Source organism: Papio anubis, chromosome 18, assembly GCF_008728515.1.
Source record: "Papio anubis isolate 15944 chromosome 18, Panubis1.0, whole genome shotgun sequence".
Taxonomy (NCBI): Eukaryota; Metazoa; Chordata; class Mammalia; order Primates; family Cercopithecidae; genus Papio; species Papio anubis.
Genome location: NC_044993.1, coordinates 62,697,368 through 62,712,978, shown reverse-complemented (window position 1 = coordinate 62,712,978; position 15,611 = coordinate 62,697,368). Strand labels below are relative to the sequence as shown.

The 15,611-nt window shown below is 51.7% G+C and overlaps 2 protein-coding genes and 1 pseudogene across 2 annotated transcripts; all 3 read right to left on the bottom strand.

Annotated features, from left to right (window-relative positions):
- Window positions 1-8,822: 8,822 nt before the first annotated feature.
- Window positions 8,823-10,330, bottom strand: TNP2 (transition protein 2). Its single transcript, XM_003916537.5, has 2 exons — window positions 9,865-10,330; window positions 8,823-8,995 (listed from the first exon to the last, which is right to left on the bottom strand). Exons 1-2 carry the CDS (start codon window positions 10,271-10,273, stop codon window positions 8,979-8,981), a joined length of 426 nt encoding a protein of 141 aa, XP_003916586.1. The 5' UTR covers window positions 10,274-10,330; the 3' UTR covers window positions 8,823-8,978.
- Window positions 10,331-14,217: 3,887 nt separating this feature from the next.
- Window positions 14,218-14,718, bottom strand: PRM3 (protamine 3). The gene has a single exon (XM_009196001.4). The coding sequence runs from the start codon at window positions 14,638-14,640 to the stop codon at window positions 14,305-14,307; it is 336 nt and encodes a 111-aa protein (XP_009194265.2). The 5' UTR covers window positions 14,641-14,718; the 3' UTR covers window positions 14,218-14,304.
- A 446-nt stretch (window positions 14,719-15,164) lies between these two features.
- LOC116271373 lies at window positions 15,165-15,288 on the bottom strand (annotated as a pseudogene).
- Between the last annotated feature and the right edge of the window lie 323 nt (window positions 15,289-15,611).

The window sequence follows — 15,611 nt, the reverse complement described above, 5'->3', positions numbered from 1 at the left end:
TGTTGGAGCCCACAGACACATGGCTTCAACCCCTGTGTCCATTTTTTCAAAGAGATGGAGTGTTGCTGTGTTGCTCAGGCTGGAGTGTAGTGATAGGATCGAGGAGGCACTATAGCCTCGACCTCATGGGCTCAAGAGATTCTCCCATCTCAGCCTCCTGAGCAGCTGAGACTACAGGCACATGCCACCACACCTGGCTAATTTTTTAAATTTTTTGTAGAGATGGGGTCTCACTACATTGCCCAGGCTGGTCTTGAACTCCTATCCTTAAGTGACCCTCCTGCCCTGGCCTCCCAAAGCACTGCCTTATAACCCCTAGTCCAGGGACCACAGGTCAGGGAAGGCACAGCAAGGGAGCAGGGAAGCTTCTAAGGGTACACTCAGCACATGTGGGTTCTCCTCACTGCCACCAGTGACAGACAGCTTTGGTTTCATTTTCTAAGTCCTGTGTTCAAAATGAAACCAAATCCAGATGCTGAAAGAGAAAAAGAAATCTGCTGATTGACAAGCATCCGCCTTGTGGGCTGTTCTCCCTGGAGGGCTGGGCACCAGACTCACAGGAAGCCAGGCAGTGCGAAACCCTGAGGGGACTCAGAGTGCTGGGCAGGATGGGACCAGGCTCTGACCCCAGACCTGCTGCATGACCTTGGGCAAGCGGTCTGCCCTCTTGGTACCTCATTTGCCCCAACTGCAAAGTGAGCTCTGAACATCTCGTACCTCACAGAGCAGCCAGACATGCAGAGCCAAGGGCAAAATGCCAGGCATGGAGTCGATGCTTGGCACAATGACCTCTTGTCACAGGGCGGATAGACCAACCCTATGTCCACAGCTTGCTAAACCACAGCCAGAGCCAGATGTGTGGGAACATTCTCCTCCCTACTTTGGCAGGTCCTCAAACCCCATACGCGAGGGGCCCAGCCAGCATCTAGGGGAAGTCAAGATCCTGGTGGCTTATGGCACTCAGCTTTTCAGTTTCTCTTTCTGGCTTTGGTGGCGCCTTGCTGGGAAAAGCAGCTCCTGGTCAGGGTGTGTAATCGTGAAACTGGTCTCTGCTCTGAAATTCCTCAGCCCTCCTTTTCCTCTAACCCATGTGTCAGCGAGGTTCCCATGGGAATCTGTGCCCCTGGGAGCCCCGAGCAGTAGGGCTCACATTGTGGATTCTGCTGACCGCTGGTCTGAATTAAAATGGGTCATTTCATAAGCATGTGGCCTGGGGCCAGCTTCTTAGCTTTTCTGTGCCTCAGTTTCCATATTTGCAAGATGAGGTGATAACATATCTATTTCACTTCTTCAGTATTTATTCAGCAGATATTTATTGAGTTCTTAATGTGTGCCAGGCACAGGGGACTCAGAGGTGTTCGGGCAGACCTAGGGGAGTCAGTGAATTCACACCATCATTGCAGATCATACTGGGTGCTATGTGGGAAAGAAACATAGAGAAAGGGGTGACTTTGTGTTTGTAGGGTGAGATAAGAAAGTTAGGGAATGCCTCTTGGAGGTGGTGACATTAGCGCTGAGGTCTTTCTAAAAGTGGGATGAATACCGCAGGTGGAGAGAACAGCCAGTGCAAAGGCCCTGTGGTGGGGGTGCTTGAGGATAGGAAAGGAGAGTTGCTATAGCGAGCCAGGGAGTGGTGTGGGGGTGAGGCATAGGGGTTGGCAGGGTCTGATCCATCAAACAGGGCCTTGCTGGGCTGTGGCAGGGCTTTGGATTTTGGCCTGAGTGCACGGGCCAGCCATCCAAGCCCAGGAGACAGCATAGGACTGAGTGTGGAAAGGGTCTTCTAGCTGCTGACCTTCCCAGCTGCTGGGCTTTCGCCACGAGGAGCTGTGGCAGTGGCCTTGGGACACTTGCCCATGGTTGTGTGAATTGGAAGTTATGTTTCCCTTGATCAGATGAGGAGAGCACAACTTGGGAAACTGGGGGAACTTGGTGAAGGTGTTTTGGGGAGCCCTGAGGCTTGGCAGAACCTGGCCTGAAGTCCTGTGTCTGGGGTCCTGTGCTTTGATGTACGGAGTAGATCCCTTCTGCTCCCACCGCAGGAACGACTGTGCGTCTCAGTGGCGGGTAGAGGGGTGTGAACTCAGAGGACCCAAGTCCAAGGAGAAGGTGTGAGAGGCCAGGGAGCAATGGCATGAGCCGGTGGCCGGACTCCAAAGTGGCGCCAGTCCTGGAGACTTGGTGAGACTCTTCCAGCAGGCACAGGTAAAGAAAGGAGAGATGAAGTCAGCCGTTACTTGAAGTAGTCAGTAGTCACTGGCTTTCGGAAAGCAGTCAAGATTGTTATGTTAACAGCTGTAAAATAGGAGGGGCAGGAAAGTAGAATTCTAGGAATGCTGGGGGAGGGGTCCAGACACACCTGCCTCCAGTTCCAGCTCCCCTCCCCATCAGCTGTGTGGCTTCAGGCAAATCCAGTGGCCCAGAGAACTGTCACAAAGCCCAAGCCTGGAGAGCACGGTGCCCGTTCCTCAGTAACTCCCTTGGGATCTTTGTTGTGGCCTATTCACTCCATTTTTGCACAGTATTCCAACAAGCCTAACCAGTTTCTACCCACCCCACCCCATCCCATAGGTGACAAATTAGGTGTCAGCCGCTGACAACAAGGACCAGTAGCAGTGACATGGGGGCAAAGAACGTGCAGAAACTATGAAACTAGGCACAAGAGCTAGCACACAGAGTGTGGGGCAGGAATATTCCTCATGTCCGTGGGCCCTCGCTGTGGTGATGCTGTTGAGAATGTCGGGTGTCATGATGACAGGTGGAATTGGGCCCGGTTCTCTCTGAGGAGGCGTCTGGTCTCAGGGCACACAGAGCAGCAGCAGTCTCCTCACGTGCCACAACTTAAGAAGCCCAGCATCTACTGGCCCAGTTGGCAGCGCCCTAAGCAGGCTCAGGGAGGGGTGACCCTCAACTGAGTTGTAAAGAGTGAGCATCACTTGAGTTCAGGAGTTCAAAACCAGCCTGGGCAGCATGACAAAACCCCATCTCTACAAAAATATGAAAAAATTAGCTGGGCATCGTGGTACACACCTGTGGTCGCTGCTACTTGGGAACCTGAGGTGGATCACTTGAGCTCGGAAGACAGAGATGGCAGTGAGCTGAGATCACACCTCTGCACTCCAGCCCGGGTAACATAGGGAGACCGTGTCTCAAAAAAAAAAAAAAAAAGAATGAGATCTCGCCAAGGGAAGGGAGGGAGGACATATTCCGGGCAGAGCATGACAAGAATGTGAGGCCCTGGGCAGCACATGAGGCCAAAGGTAAGCCGGACACCCCAAGGCAACCCTACTGGCTTTTAGGAGGAGACTGGTCTAGAGGAAGGGAGAGGGCTGGGCTGGACCTTTCTCTGCCCTGGGGTGATGGGTCCCTTTGTGGGAGAGCATTCTGGGTCACCTTGCCCAGACCAGCAAGCCCAGAGCAGGGGCTGATGTTATATCCACATGCTTTTACAGCCTCTCCGGATTCAACAGAGCTTCACTGAGCACCCATTAGACACATTCACTAATGCTCATTCCTTTTTTGTCCTCTTTTTCCTTCAGTTTTCCTCCCCAAAGGTAACCCAGGCACCAGCTCAGTCTGTTCTTTGAGACCTTTTTTATTTTTATTTTTATTTTTATATTTTGAGACTGAGTCTCCCTCTGTCACTCAGGCTGGGGTGCAGTGGAGTGAACACAGCTCACTGCAGCCTTGACACCCCCACCCCCACGGTGCTCAAGCAATCCTCCTGATTCAGCCTCCCGTGTAGATGGCGCACACTGCCATGCCTGGCTAATTTTTTCATTTTTAGGGAGACAGAGTCTCACTTTGTTTCCTAGGCTGGTCTCAAACTCGTGGCCTCAAGTGATCCTCCCACCTGGGCCTCCCAAAGCGCTGAGATTATAGGCATAAGCCACTGCTCCCACCCTGAGGTCTTTTTCTGTGCATCTACATGCTTGTATTTTGACCCATAAAAATGATGTCCCTTGGCCCGGTATGGTGGCTCATGCCTGTAATCCTAGCACTTTGGGAGGTCGAGCTGGGAGGATCACTTGTGATCAGTTCAAGACTGCTGTGAGCTGTGATTGTGCCACTGCACTCCAGCCTGGGTGACAGAGCAAGATCCCAATTATTAAAAAAAAAAAAAAAAAAAGTATTCCTTTGTGTAGGACTTTTCCCTCTATCAATGTCATGTCTTTCTCATCTTGCCCTTTCCCCCCAACAATTTGGCTAGATCTGGCTAGATCACGTATAGATCGACCCCAAGTTCCTTAAGAACTGCATGGTACTCCTCAGCGTATGTTCATTTAGCCATCCCTGGTGGGCGGACACATAGGTTGTTTTTTTGCTCTTGCAAACAACGTGGCCTGCAGCTCCCTGTACAGCCTCTTGGCACACATGTGATAAACCGTTCTTACCGTTTGAATGTTCATAGGCGCCACCCAGTCGCCTGCCAGCGTGCTGTGCACATTTACCTTCTGGGCAAAAGCGTTCAACAGTGTTTCCCCATGCCTTCGCCATTATCATACTTTTTCCATTTTTGCCTATTTGATGAATTGGTAAGTGATGGCTTCTTGTTGTTGCTTTAATGCCTGCTCCTTCTTTCATCTACTAAACAAATATTTACTGCGCACCTAGTATGTGCTAGGCACTGTGCTAAGTCCTAGAGATGCAGCAGTGAACAGCAGGGCCTCCTTGGTTCTCTTTACAAAGTGTGAGATGCACCTGAGACTCAGAGAGATTGAGGAATAGTCCTGGGGTCACCCAGCCAGGGAATGGCGGAGCTGGGATTTGAAGCTGGGTCTGTGTGACTACAGGGTTTGAGATATTTTTCCTCTTGAATCGTAGCTCACATGGGCATCTCTGCCAGGGTCTGCCCTCTCGTCTGAGCGCTCCGTTCCCCACTCCTTCCTCAACCCGGGACCCCTGCGTTTCCCCTTGGTGATCCCTCAGACCCTCAGGAGTGACAGCCCTGCAGGTAACCCCACCACAGGACAGGCTGCACCTTACTGTTCCCCAGACCTCACCTCATTCCCCAGTAGCCCCCTGAAATTAAATCTCTGAGTATCAAGATAGATCATCTTCAGAACCCACATACTATCTTGCTGGCTGGATTTATTGTCTGTCTGTCTCCATTTCCTGAATTTGGGTCTCCAGCAGGCCTGCCCCCAACCTACTGCCAGCCACCCCAAGCCAAGTAAGTGAAAGCGTGAATCTGTGGTTGGATTTTTTTTTCCTGTCATCACCGTGCATCTGACTGTACAAGGGTGGTGTGTATTGTGAGTGCTTGCTTACGTGTGTGTTTCCTGTGGGAAGGGTCGGGGGAGGTGACTGAGGGCCTGCATGCATGTGTAGCGGGGGGGTGTGTGTGTATTTGGGGTCCACATGTGAATGTGGGTCTCTGCGTCTGAGTGGGTTTGAACGGCCGCTTCTTTGCATATGTGGCCAGGAGTTCGCGATTCCGGTGAGTTGTGATTGTGTATGTGACTGTCCGTGTTTGCGCCACTTTTGTGTTGCTCGTGTTGGTGTTGGTTTCAGGGAGATGTGGAGTTAAAGATAGGTCCATAAGCCACACGCGTGAGCCAGTCCATCAGCTTATAATAAAAGATCTGCCTTCAGTAATCATATCATAAAAGGACACTGCCCAGGAAGCAGGGAGGTCCTTTGGTGAGTGGGGCTCAAAGTCCCTGACTTTATGTCTAACCCTGTCTCCACTTCCTCCTTCAAAATGTGTTCCCCAGAAGGGCCTCCCAAACTCTTGCACTGATGTGTCAGTGACTATCATGGCTTCATGTGGCCTTACATTTTCAGCTGGGAACCAGGAAGTTTTGGACAAAACATGAATGTCTTATCTCAGACCTGCTTGCCAGGAGTCCTTGACCAAGTTATTTCACCTCTGAGTCTCAGCTTCTTCATCTGTACAGTGGGACCAATAATGCCTCTTGTTGAGGAGTGTGGATTCCGTGGAAACATTTATGTCAAGACATGAGGCGTCGAGTAAGTGCTCAATAAATGTAATTCCTGAGCCTATAGAAGTGCTTTGCCGCACCCTCTCCTAATAGAAACAGCCTGGAACCTTTCCCTGCTGTGAGGGGAGGATAAAGGGACCCAAGGAAAGGAGACTGACAGTGACATTGAGTGACATTGGTCAGATGGACCAGGCCCTCTGTTGGATGCTTGCAGGTGCATTATCTCAATGAATCCCCACCAGGACCCCTCCAGGGAGGCACCGTTAGCCTCCCATTTTACAGAAAAGACCAGGATGCAGACGGGGGACATGACTTGCTCAAGGCCACACAGCTGAGATCTGAAAGAGGAACTTCCATGTCATGCCGCTGCCTGGGACAGGCTCAGCAAAGCTTGGAATCCTGCAAGGCCTTCCCCAAGACACCTGGGTCCATTTCCCTCCCCTGCAGACACCCCATCACCACTCATTTCTACTCCTGCCCCACCCCGCCTTCACCTGCTCACCCCGTTCATTTAGCCCAAATGCCAAATGCAGCACAAAAGAAAACAAAGTGACCCTGTGTCTGGTGCTGTGCCGGGCACCTTGTCACACACCAGGCTGCCGGGTACCCCGCCCCCCAGCATGTCAGAATAGTGAGCCCATTAGACAGAGGAGGTGAGTGAGGCTCAGAGTGGTCTAGTCCCAGCCCCCTCAGCTAGGATAGTGAGAACCAGAGCAAACTTGAGTCTGACCTTAAAACCAAGGCTGGTGGGTATGAAGGTCAGAAGCCAATTTACACAAGACCCTGACCATTCCCCAGTCCTTTAGTCTGGCAGCCGGTGTTCCTTCATGAAAATCTGCCTGGTACTTTTTTTTTTTTTTTTTTTTTTTTTTTTGAGACGGAGTCTCGCTCTGTCGCCCAGGCTGGAGTGCAGTGGCCCGATCTCAGCTCACTGAAAGCTCCGCCTCCTGGATTTATGCCATTCTCCTGCCTCAGCCTCTTGAGTAGCTGGGACTATAGGCGCCTGCCACCTCGCCCGGCTAGTTTTTTGTATTTTTTTAGTAGAGACGGGGTTTCACCGTGTTAGCCAGGATGGTCTTGATCTCCTGACCTCGTGATCCGCCCGTCTCGGCCTCCCAAAGTGCTGGGATGCCTGGTACTTTTTATGCCATATTAATAGCAGAGGTTTACTGAGTGCCAAGCACTGAGCCCAGACACCATGTCACATGCATGACACACTGACCTCTCCCAGTCCCCCAGCAAGGGTGCCCATTTTGCAGATGAGAGCAGGTTTTCCTAAGATTGATGTCCATAGCTGTCTCCATATCTACTTGGAAGCAGGGTTCTGTCTGGTTCACCCTTATCTTCCCTCCTTGGCATTAGCCCAAAGCCCACACAAGTGGGTGCTCAGTAAATGTTTGCACAAGAGGAATGAGGAAGGCAGGACTCTGGGCATTATCTTGGGAGGAACCTCCGGCCCACCTGTTGTGGAAAATCTCTCCGCTAGACCAGGCTGCCATTCTGCCAATTGCTGTAGCCTGTCCCATCCCCTGCAATCCAGCCTCCACATAGCAGCCGCACCACTTTGAAAACACACCAGGTGGCCGGGCATGGTGGCTCACACCTGTAATCCCAGCACTTTGGGAGGCCAAGGCGGGTGAATCACTTGAGGTCAGGAGTTTGAGACCAGCCTGACCAACATGGTGAAACCTCGTCTCCACTAAAAAAATACAAAAATTGGGGTGTGGGAGGAATGGGGAGGGAGAGCATTAGGACAAATGCCTAATGCACGCAGGGCTTAAAACCTAGATGACGGGTTGACAGGTGCACCAAACCACCAAGGCACATGTATACCTATGTAACACACCTGCACGTTCAGCACATGTATCCCAGAACTTAAAGTAAAATGAAATAAAAATTAAAAGCAGTGACAGAACACCTACACAGTGGGGAAAAAAAAAACATAAAAATTAGCCAGGTGTGGTGGGCGCCTGTAATCCCAGGTACTCGGGAGGCTGAGGCAGGAGAATCGCTTGAACCCAGGAGGCGGAGGTTACAATGAGCTGAGATGGCACCACTACCTTCCAGCCTGGGCGACAGAGCGAGAAGTCAAAAATAGCTAAGCATGGTGGTACATGTCATGCTACTCAGGAACCTGAAGCAGGAGAATGGCTTGAGCCTGGGAGATCGAGGCTACAGTGAGCCATGATTGTATCACTAACCCCCAACCTGGGTGACAGAGTGAGATGGTCCCAGCTCATGTCCCAGCACCTTCAGATTCTATGCCAGCTGCTCTGGAACACAAGTTCTAACCCAGGCTCATTCCCTCACGGGGACATGACATCACCCTGCTCCCTTGATACAGCTCATTCTGACAAGTCTTGTGTTTGGACTGTAAGTTCCATGAGGGCAGGGCCTTGTGTGTTCTCTAGTTCTGTTCCCAGAGCCCCTGAACAGTCTTTGGTCCCTTAGTAAAAGTTGATTGAAATGGCCGCTTTGAGGAACCTTGAGGTTGGTACTATATTACAGAATCAGCAAGTGAGGCTCAGAGGTTGGTCACAGTTCAAGGTCACACAGCGTGTACGAAAGACGAGCCAGGATTCAAACTCAGGATGCTCTGGATTGCAAAAGGCACATTCTGAACCCCTCTTCCTGTCTCCTTGGGCTACATACATGTGGATCACATGAATAGAGTATGGACCTGTGCGCATCTTATGTGTCCACATATGTACACACCCATGTGGGAGTGTACAGGGCAAAAGATTGTTATCCAAGCAAAGTGGACTCTGCAGGCTTCTTGGCATCCCACCCCCATTCATTTCTGCCCCTGTGCAGGCCCCCAAAACACATAACGCCTTTATTAGTGAAATCAAAATGACTCAAACGACTACTCAGGGATAGTCTTCCAGGGTACAAGCTTTAATTAGTGTTGCGTAGAAATCACCATAGTAACATGTTCCTGCAAGAAGATTGACTTCATCCTAGCATTCTATGCATGATAGCGTTTCTCATTTGGGTGAAACACGCAGGAACAAGCCAAGGAGTGCAGTGTCATTAGTTGGATTTCCGTCCTAAGGGATAAGAGTGGGAAAGGAACTTTTAATAGCTGAGGACTTCATGAAGTCACTGACCTCCTGTGGGTCTTACAGCTACTCATTTGTGATTGAATATGGGGCATAGATAGAGTTTAGACTACCGTCAGTGTCCTTTTGACCAATGTGAATCCATCTATCCATCCATTCATCCATTTGTCATCCATCCATTCATTAGTTCACCCATTCCATTCATTTATTCAACATTTCTTTCCCATTCTATCCCATTAGTCTAGATATCTATTCTTCCATCTATCAGTTCATTCAATTACTCTATATTACTCTATTAAGATAAATTTATCAACATCATCCCTTCATCTAAACTAGCCTACCTAGCCAAACATTATTTAACCAATCAGATGAACCCATCAAAACTTTTACATCTATTTAACTCTATATCCAACCAATTCATGTCCACCAACCATATTCTTCCAACTAATCATCTACCTAACCAACCAATAACGAGTGAACCAGTGCATTCATCCATTTATTCATCCATGCAGCTAATCACATCCAAACTTCCTATCATTCAACCAATGCATTCTTCCAACTATCCTATTACCTATTGATTATTTACCCACCCAGTCATCCACCCAACCTCTCAACCCAATTCATGCTTCCATCTAGCTAATCTTTCCATCCTCCTAATCAACCCATCCAATTTATCCAAAGAATCTGTCCGTCAATCAACATATCATACTAGCCAACTGTCATTGTTTCTCTTCTGCCTCTTCACCCTTGCCTGTGGTTCCTCTGTGACCTGGCTGCAGCCTTCCTCTCACTGCCCCCAAGGTCTGGTCCCCATCATCTGTGGGCTCTGTGGCCCTTCCCACCTCCTTAAAGGATACCTGAGCTCCGCTTCTTGGTTTTGTACACCTGCTGGATCCTCTTGGCCATTTTTTTCTTGTTCAGCTTGCCTTCCAAGTTCTTTCTGTTCTTGGGGCAGCTGCTGTGCAGGATGGTGGGCCGCGTGGGAGAGTGGTGGGAGTTCATGGTCTTTTTGTGGCGCTTTGGTGGTGGGCTGGCGTTGGGACTCTGGCTCTGGCAGCCGGATGAGCTGTGGGCTCCGGTTGGGTTCTGGTGGGTAGCCGGGCTCTGGCTGGAACTCCGGCTCCGGCTGCCACGCTGGCTCTCTCTGCAACTCTGGCTGAAGGTCTGGCAGTGGTGGGTGCAGGTGCACTGGCTGCGGCTTTGGGGCCGAGAGTTGCTGTGGAGCTGGGTGTGGGTGATGGGAAGGCTGTGAGTCTTGGTGTCCATAGGAGGCCACGTTTGGAGGGGCAGGGCCTCCTCCTCGTCCTCTCCCAGCAGGCCTAGCTTTACAGAGGCCCTGGCAGCCCCTGGTTATATAGTTGGGGCTGATTATGATGGCACAGGCCACAGTGGTGTGACAGATGTGGCCCAGCCAAGACAAAGGCCCCTACCCCTTACCCTCACCACCAGGCTGGGGCAGCCCTCAGGGGTACCCTGGGGGTAGTCCCAGCTGCTGGTTCAGGGTAGGAGCCCTTGGGTCAGATTAAGCTGAGTCTGCATCCCAGATCTGCTTTTTCTACATGGTCAGCCCTGGGGATTCGCCTGAAGAAGTCCCAGTTTCCCCATCTCTGCAGAATAGAGACAATAATTGTACTGACCTCATTCAGACATTAGAAGAATTATTAATAAAGGAGAGAATTTATATCAAGCAGTTAGCTCAGGCCCAGCCCACAATAAGAGCTCAGTAAACATCACTGACCAGCATCGTCAGGTCTTTTTCTTAACTTCCTGGGCAGCTTGGGTGCCAGGAGTGCAGCCCTGACCCTGGTGATGGCAGCTGAATGGTGGGCAGTTGTTAAGACAGATGATTAGTGCCCAGATGATGGGGAGGTGATGAATTGACCAGATGGCTTGGTGGATGGATGAGTAACCACATGGTCCAAGGGGTGGTCCTGGGGCTCGCCCAGCAAGCCTACCTCCCTAGCCAGATCTAAAGTCAGGAGATTCAGAGCCAGGTTCAAATCCAAGTTTGCACTGATGTTCAATCTTGGGTAGGCCATTGTGGTTTCTGAGGCTTAGTTGCCTTATGTGACAAAGGGGTGTCTTTGCTTCTTTCCTGGTATTCTTGTGAGCCTAAGATGCTTGTCAAGCTACAGGAGGTCCTTGGAAGCCCGTCTCTCTCCTTCAGTTTCTGCCTCTTGATTCTCTTCCCGTCCCTGCTAACGAAGCCTCGCCATACCATTTGAATCATGCCGTCCCTGCTCAAACACTCCAGCACCTCTAGAAGAAAGCCCAGACTTGTATTTGAACACCAGGCCATTTGATCTTCTAGTCTTTGGGTTTCCATCCAGAGCCCTCCACCCATCCCTGTCTTGGCCGATGCCTTTGAGCTTAGCCCTTGGCCTGTACTTTCCCACTTGTCTCTGCATGGAACTCCCTCTGTCTATGTCTCCCCTCCCTGAGCAGGCCCCAAGCCCAAGCCAACCTCTCACTCTGCCCACGTGCAACTTTGCCTCTTGCTCTGAGGATTTGCAATCATCTGCTTTTATGGAAGTTTTTTTCTTTTTCTTTTTTGAGAAAGGGTCTTGTTCTGTTGCCCAGGCTAGAGTGTAGTGGCATTATTACAGCTCACTGCAGCCTCCACCTCCTGGACTCAAGTGATCCTCCCACCTCAGCCTCCTGAGTAGCTGTGACTACAGGTGCATGCCACCACACCTGTCTTTTTTTTTTTTTTTTTTTTTTTTTTTTTGTAGAGATAGGGGTCTCACTTTGTTGCTTAGGTGGGTCTTGAACTTATGAACTCAAGATATCCTCTTGCTTTGGCCTCCCAAAGTGCTGGGACTACAGGCCTGAGTCAATGTGCCCAGCCTTTGCAGTTTATTTCTGAATAAACATGTCAAATTTCTCACAGTGAGAACTGCTTTCATTTACTGAATGCTTTCTACATGGTTGTGCTCTGGGCCTCACCCTCTCCAGGCAGCTTTGCCCTCAGACCTCACAGTGACCCTTTGTAGTGGACTGAATGGCAGCCCCCAAAAATCTATGTCCACGTTTTAACTCCTAGAACCTGTCAGTGCGATATTTGGGAAAGGCGTCTTTGCAGATGTAATTAAGCTAAGAATCTTGAGATAAGCATGTTGGCTTAGCGTTGGATTTAGGGTGGGCCCTAAATCCAGACAAACGTCCTTATGAGAGACAGAAGAGGTGTCACCCAGGGAGAAGAGGAAACCATGTAAAGATGGAGACAAGCTTGGAGGTCTGTGAGCTAGAGGAGGCAAAGAAGGATTCTCTGCTAAGGCCTCGGGAGGGAGATCAGCCCAGCTGGCACCTCGACTTTGGACTTCCGGCCTCCAGAACTGCAGAGAATACATTTCTGTTGTTTTAGCCACCAAGTTTGTGGCCATTTGGTATGGCAGCCCCAGGAAACTAATGCACCCCGTGAGGCAGGTACAATGATTGCGTTTAGCAAAGAGGGAACAGGCTCAGAGAGGTGGAGTAACCAGCCCAGAGTCCCTTGGCCGATCAGGGACAGAGCCAGTCATATTCAGGTCTGGCTGCCTCTCAGGGTCAGTAAGGGATTCTCGGTGATTAGAGGGACACCTGTGGCAGGGTTCTCAGGGCCCTGCCTCGGGTGGGCTCAGCAGGTCCGGTTGTGGGGTGTGCGCTAGACCAAGCCGTGAAGACTCTCTGGGTCTCTTGACCCCTCTTCCCATGGCCTGCTGCTCCTCCACTGCCAACGCCCCACTTCCCCAACCCCCAAGCACATAGCCTAGAATGGAGACCGTGGCCTGCCATCAACCAGCCTCTCCTCCACACACCTTTCCAGTCCTCCCAGGGAGGGCTGACCTCTCCCAGCAGCAGGTGTGTGGCACGTCACATACCTGCCCTCGCACCTGTGACCGTGAACTCTCTCCCAGGACGGCAGGGACTGCGTTTTATTAATACTAGGTCCCCTAGTGACTAGCACCTTGTGGGGCATACAACGGGGGCTCGGCTCATGTTTCCTGGGCAAATGAATGGGCGGGTGGACCTTCGGGCCTTGGACAAAAGGACAAAGCTGACCAACCGAGTCATTTGTGGGGCTGGGAGTATTGGGGTAACAGGGCCTCCTCTGCCCTAGGCCATTGCAGGGCAGAGCAGTGGCCTCTCCTCAGGGTAGCCCAAGGCCCCTTCCTACCCTCAAACATGGACCCCAGAGAAACCGAGGCTTCCCTGAAAATCCCCCAGCCCCCAGCCCCACTGCCACGGTACCAACTAGGATCCCCTCAGGGACAGGGGATCAGCTGATCAGGAGAATTAGCTCAAGGTGGCTGGTGCTTGGAGAACTTGTGAGGGAATGTGGCGGAGATCACATTTGTCGCTTCTTTGGGGTGGAAGGAGTGAGGGAGGAGCCGGTGGTAGGGTGGGCGGCAGACGCGTTCCGAAGCTCCTTGCAGAAAGCGCACTGAGCCCGGAGCGAGAGGATGGGGCCTAGGCTCTGCATCTGTACCCAGTCGCCTCCCTGGGCCTCTTTTGCCTACTGCTCTCATGGGGCACTGTCTCTGCCCCCAGGGCTAGACCCCTTGAAGAAGGCAGGAGTGAGCTTCCAGATAGGGGTGCAGATGGTCGCCAGCAGCATAGACTCGCAGTGGAAGAGTCCGCAGCCAAAAAGGACCCAGAGGGAACCACCATGACCCCAGCAACAATCCCTGTCATAGTTCAGCACTGACTGGTGCCAGGCCTGGTCCCACCCAGCCCTTAAGCTAATTCGCCTGATCAGGTGACCCATGAGTAGCTATTAGCTTCCCCCAAATGCCAGGAGGGGCGGGCTGAGGCTCAAAGACACCCAGTGACTTGCTCAAGGGCACGCAGCTAGCAGAAAAGAAATTTGAACCCAGATCTGCTGAACTCCCAAGCCAGTGTTCTTAAAGACTGCCCATGGTTGGGGCGGCACCGCGGGGACTGCGATGAAGGCAGTTACCCTGTCCTGCTGGGTGCCCTCAGTTGGGGTGTGCTGAGACTAGAAGAGGAATTTCCCCTGTCCCAAAGACAGGAAGATTTGGCTGAGATGATCTCCCCCTCCCAAAGCCCCTGAACCTCTGGCTGGGGCTTGGGAACAAGGTCACCGAGCCCCGCTCTTCAGCCTTCCTTGGCAGCTGGCCTCCCTCCACGTGCACCCACACACATGCATTCACACACGTGCACACATGGGACCAGAAGGGATAGGGTGAGGGGAAACCAGAGACAGGGAGGATTCCTCAGAGACTTTTTATTGACTCTTCTCTGAATGCTGTCGCCGGAGCAGCAGTGGGTGTCCCTTCCTGGGCCTTCGTCGCGGGTCAGGAGTGTGTCTGCTTGGACTCGGGGCTCTTCTGGGCCTCGGCGTTGTCCTCCTGGCCCTCCTCCTGCCGCTCAGGCTCCATCAGCAGCAGCTTGCCCTGCACTGGCAGCTCTTCTTCCTCCTCCTCTTCCCCTTCCTCCTCCTCTTCCTCCTCCTCCTCACCCTCTGATGACAAGGAGAAGTTATCTTGACTGACGCAGGCCACGAGCTTCTTCATGGAGGATTCATGGCCCCGGCCATGGCCCATGCTGTGGCCCATACTGTGGCCTGTGCTGTGGCCTGTGCTGTGGCCTGGGCTGTGGCCTGTGTTGAGCTTGGCACAGCGGGAACCCATGGTTCACGTTGCCTGTCTCTCTGGACAAGGAGGTGAGGTGGTTGGTGAAGGGGCTGTGAGTGGGGGCAGGATGCTGACATCACAAAGGGAGCCCGCCCCCCTCGGGAACCTGGGTCTGAGCCAACAGCTAACTCAGGCCTCAGCCACTGGCAGCTGCCAGCCCTCACAGGGAAGGTCTGCAAGGCTGAGCGCTGGGGCCAGTGCGGATGCCGACACCATAGACCTCATTTGCCCTGGAGAAAGTTTCGCTTGTAGCTGGGATGGGAGTTAGAGATTGAATTTCTAGAAGCAGGAGGGGCACACACAGACTCCTCCCCACATCCCAGAAATCACCAGCTAGAGAGAGCTGTCTCTGTCGAGTTTCTTGACTGCTGACCCTTGAAAATAAATCATCAAGCTGTGTGCTTAAAGTGTATGCACTCTGTAAGCTCTGCCTTCATAAAACTCAGGAACCCTTGGAACTCTTCTTTCGGGGGCCTGAAAGTGTGAAATCTTCTTGAAAAGCAACGGCTCCTAAGCTTTTTCTGTTTGTCCAAGGCATGGGCACAGGCCAGAAACCAAGCTGAGATGAACAAGGGGTTGCTTTGTCCCTGACTGATGCAAGATGGACACCACCAACCAGATGCCACTCTGCCCAGGTCAGGGTGGAGTGACAACCTCTTAAGTGTTTTAGGGCCACAGGTCTCTTTGAAGTCTTGGCAAGGTTCCCCATCTGTGTGGCACCATTTCAGCATGCGGGGAGCGGTTTTAGGACTTTGTCTTTTATACATTGAAATGAGTCTTTTGTACACTGCAGTGGTATTAAATTAAAATTTTTTCAGGCCAGGCATGGTGGCTCACACCTGTAATCCCAGCACTTTGGGAGGTGAGGCAGGTGGGTCATCTGAGGTCAGAAGTTCGAGTCCAGCCCGGCCAATATTGTGAAACCCTGTCTTTACTAAAAATACCCCCAAAATATTTTTTTAAAGCTC

What these genes read in the sequence shown, in the direction of transcription:
- TNP2 (XM_003916537.5), bottom strand. Translation starts at nt 10,273, where the DNA reads ATGGACACCAAGACTCACAGCCTTCCCATCACCCACACCCAGCTCCAC.
- PRM3 (XM_009196001.4), bottom strand. Translation starts at nt 14,640, where the DNA reads ATGGGTTCCCGCTGTGCCAAGCTCAACACAGGCCACAGCCCAGGCCAC.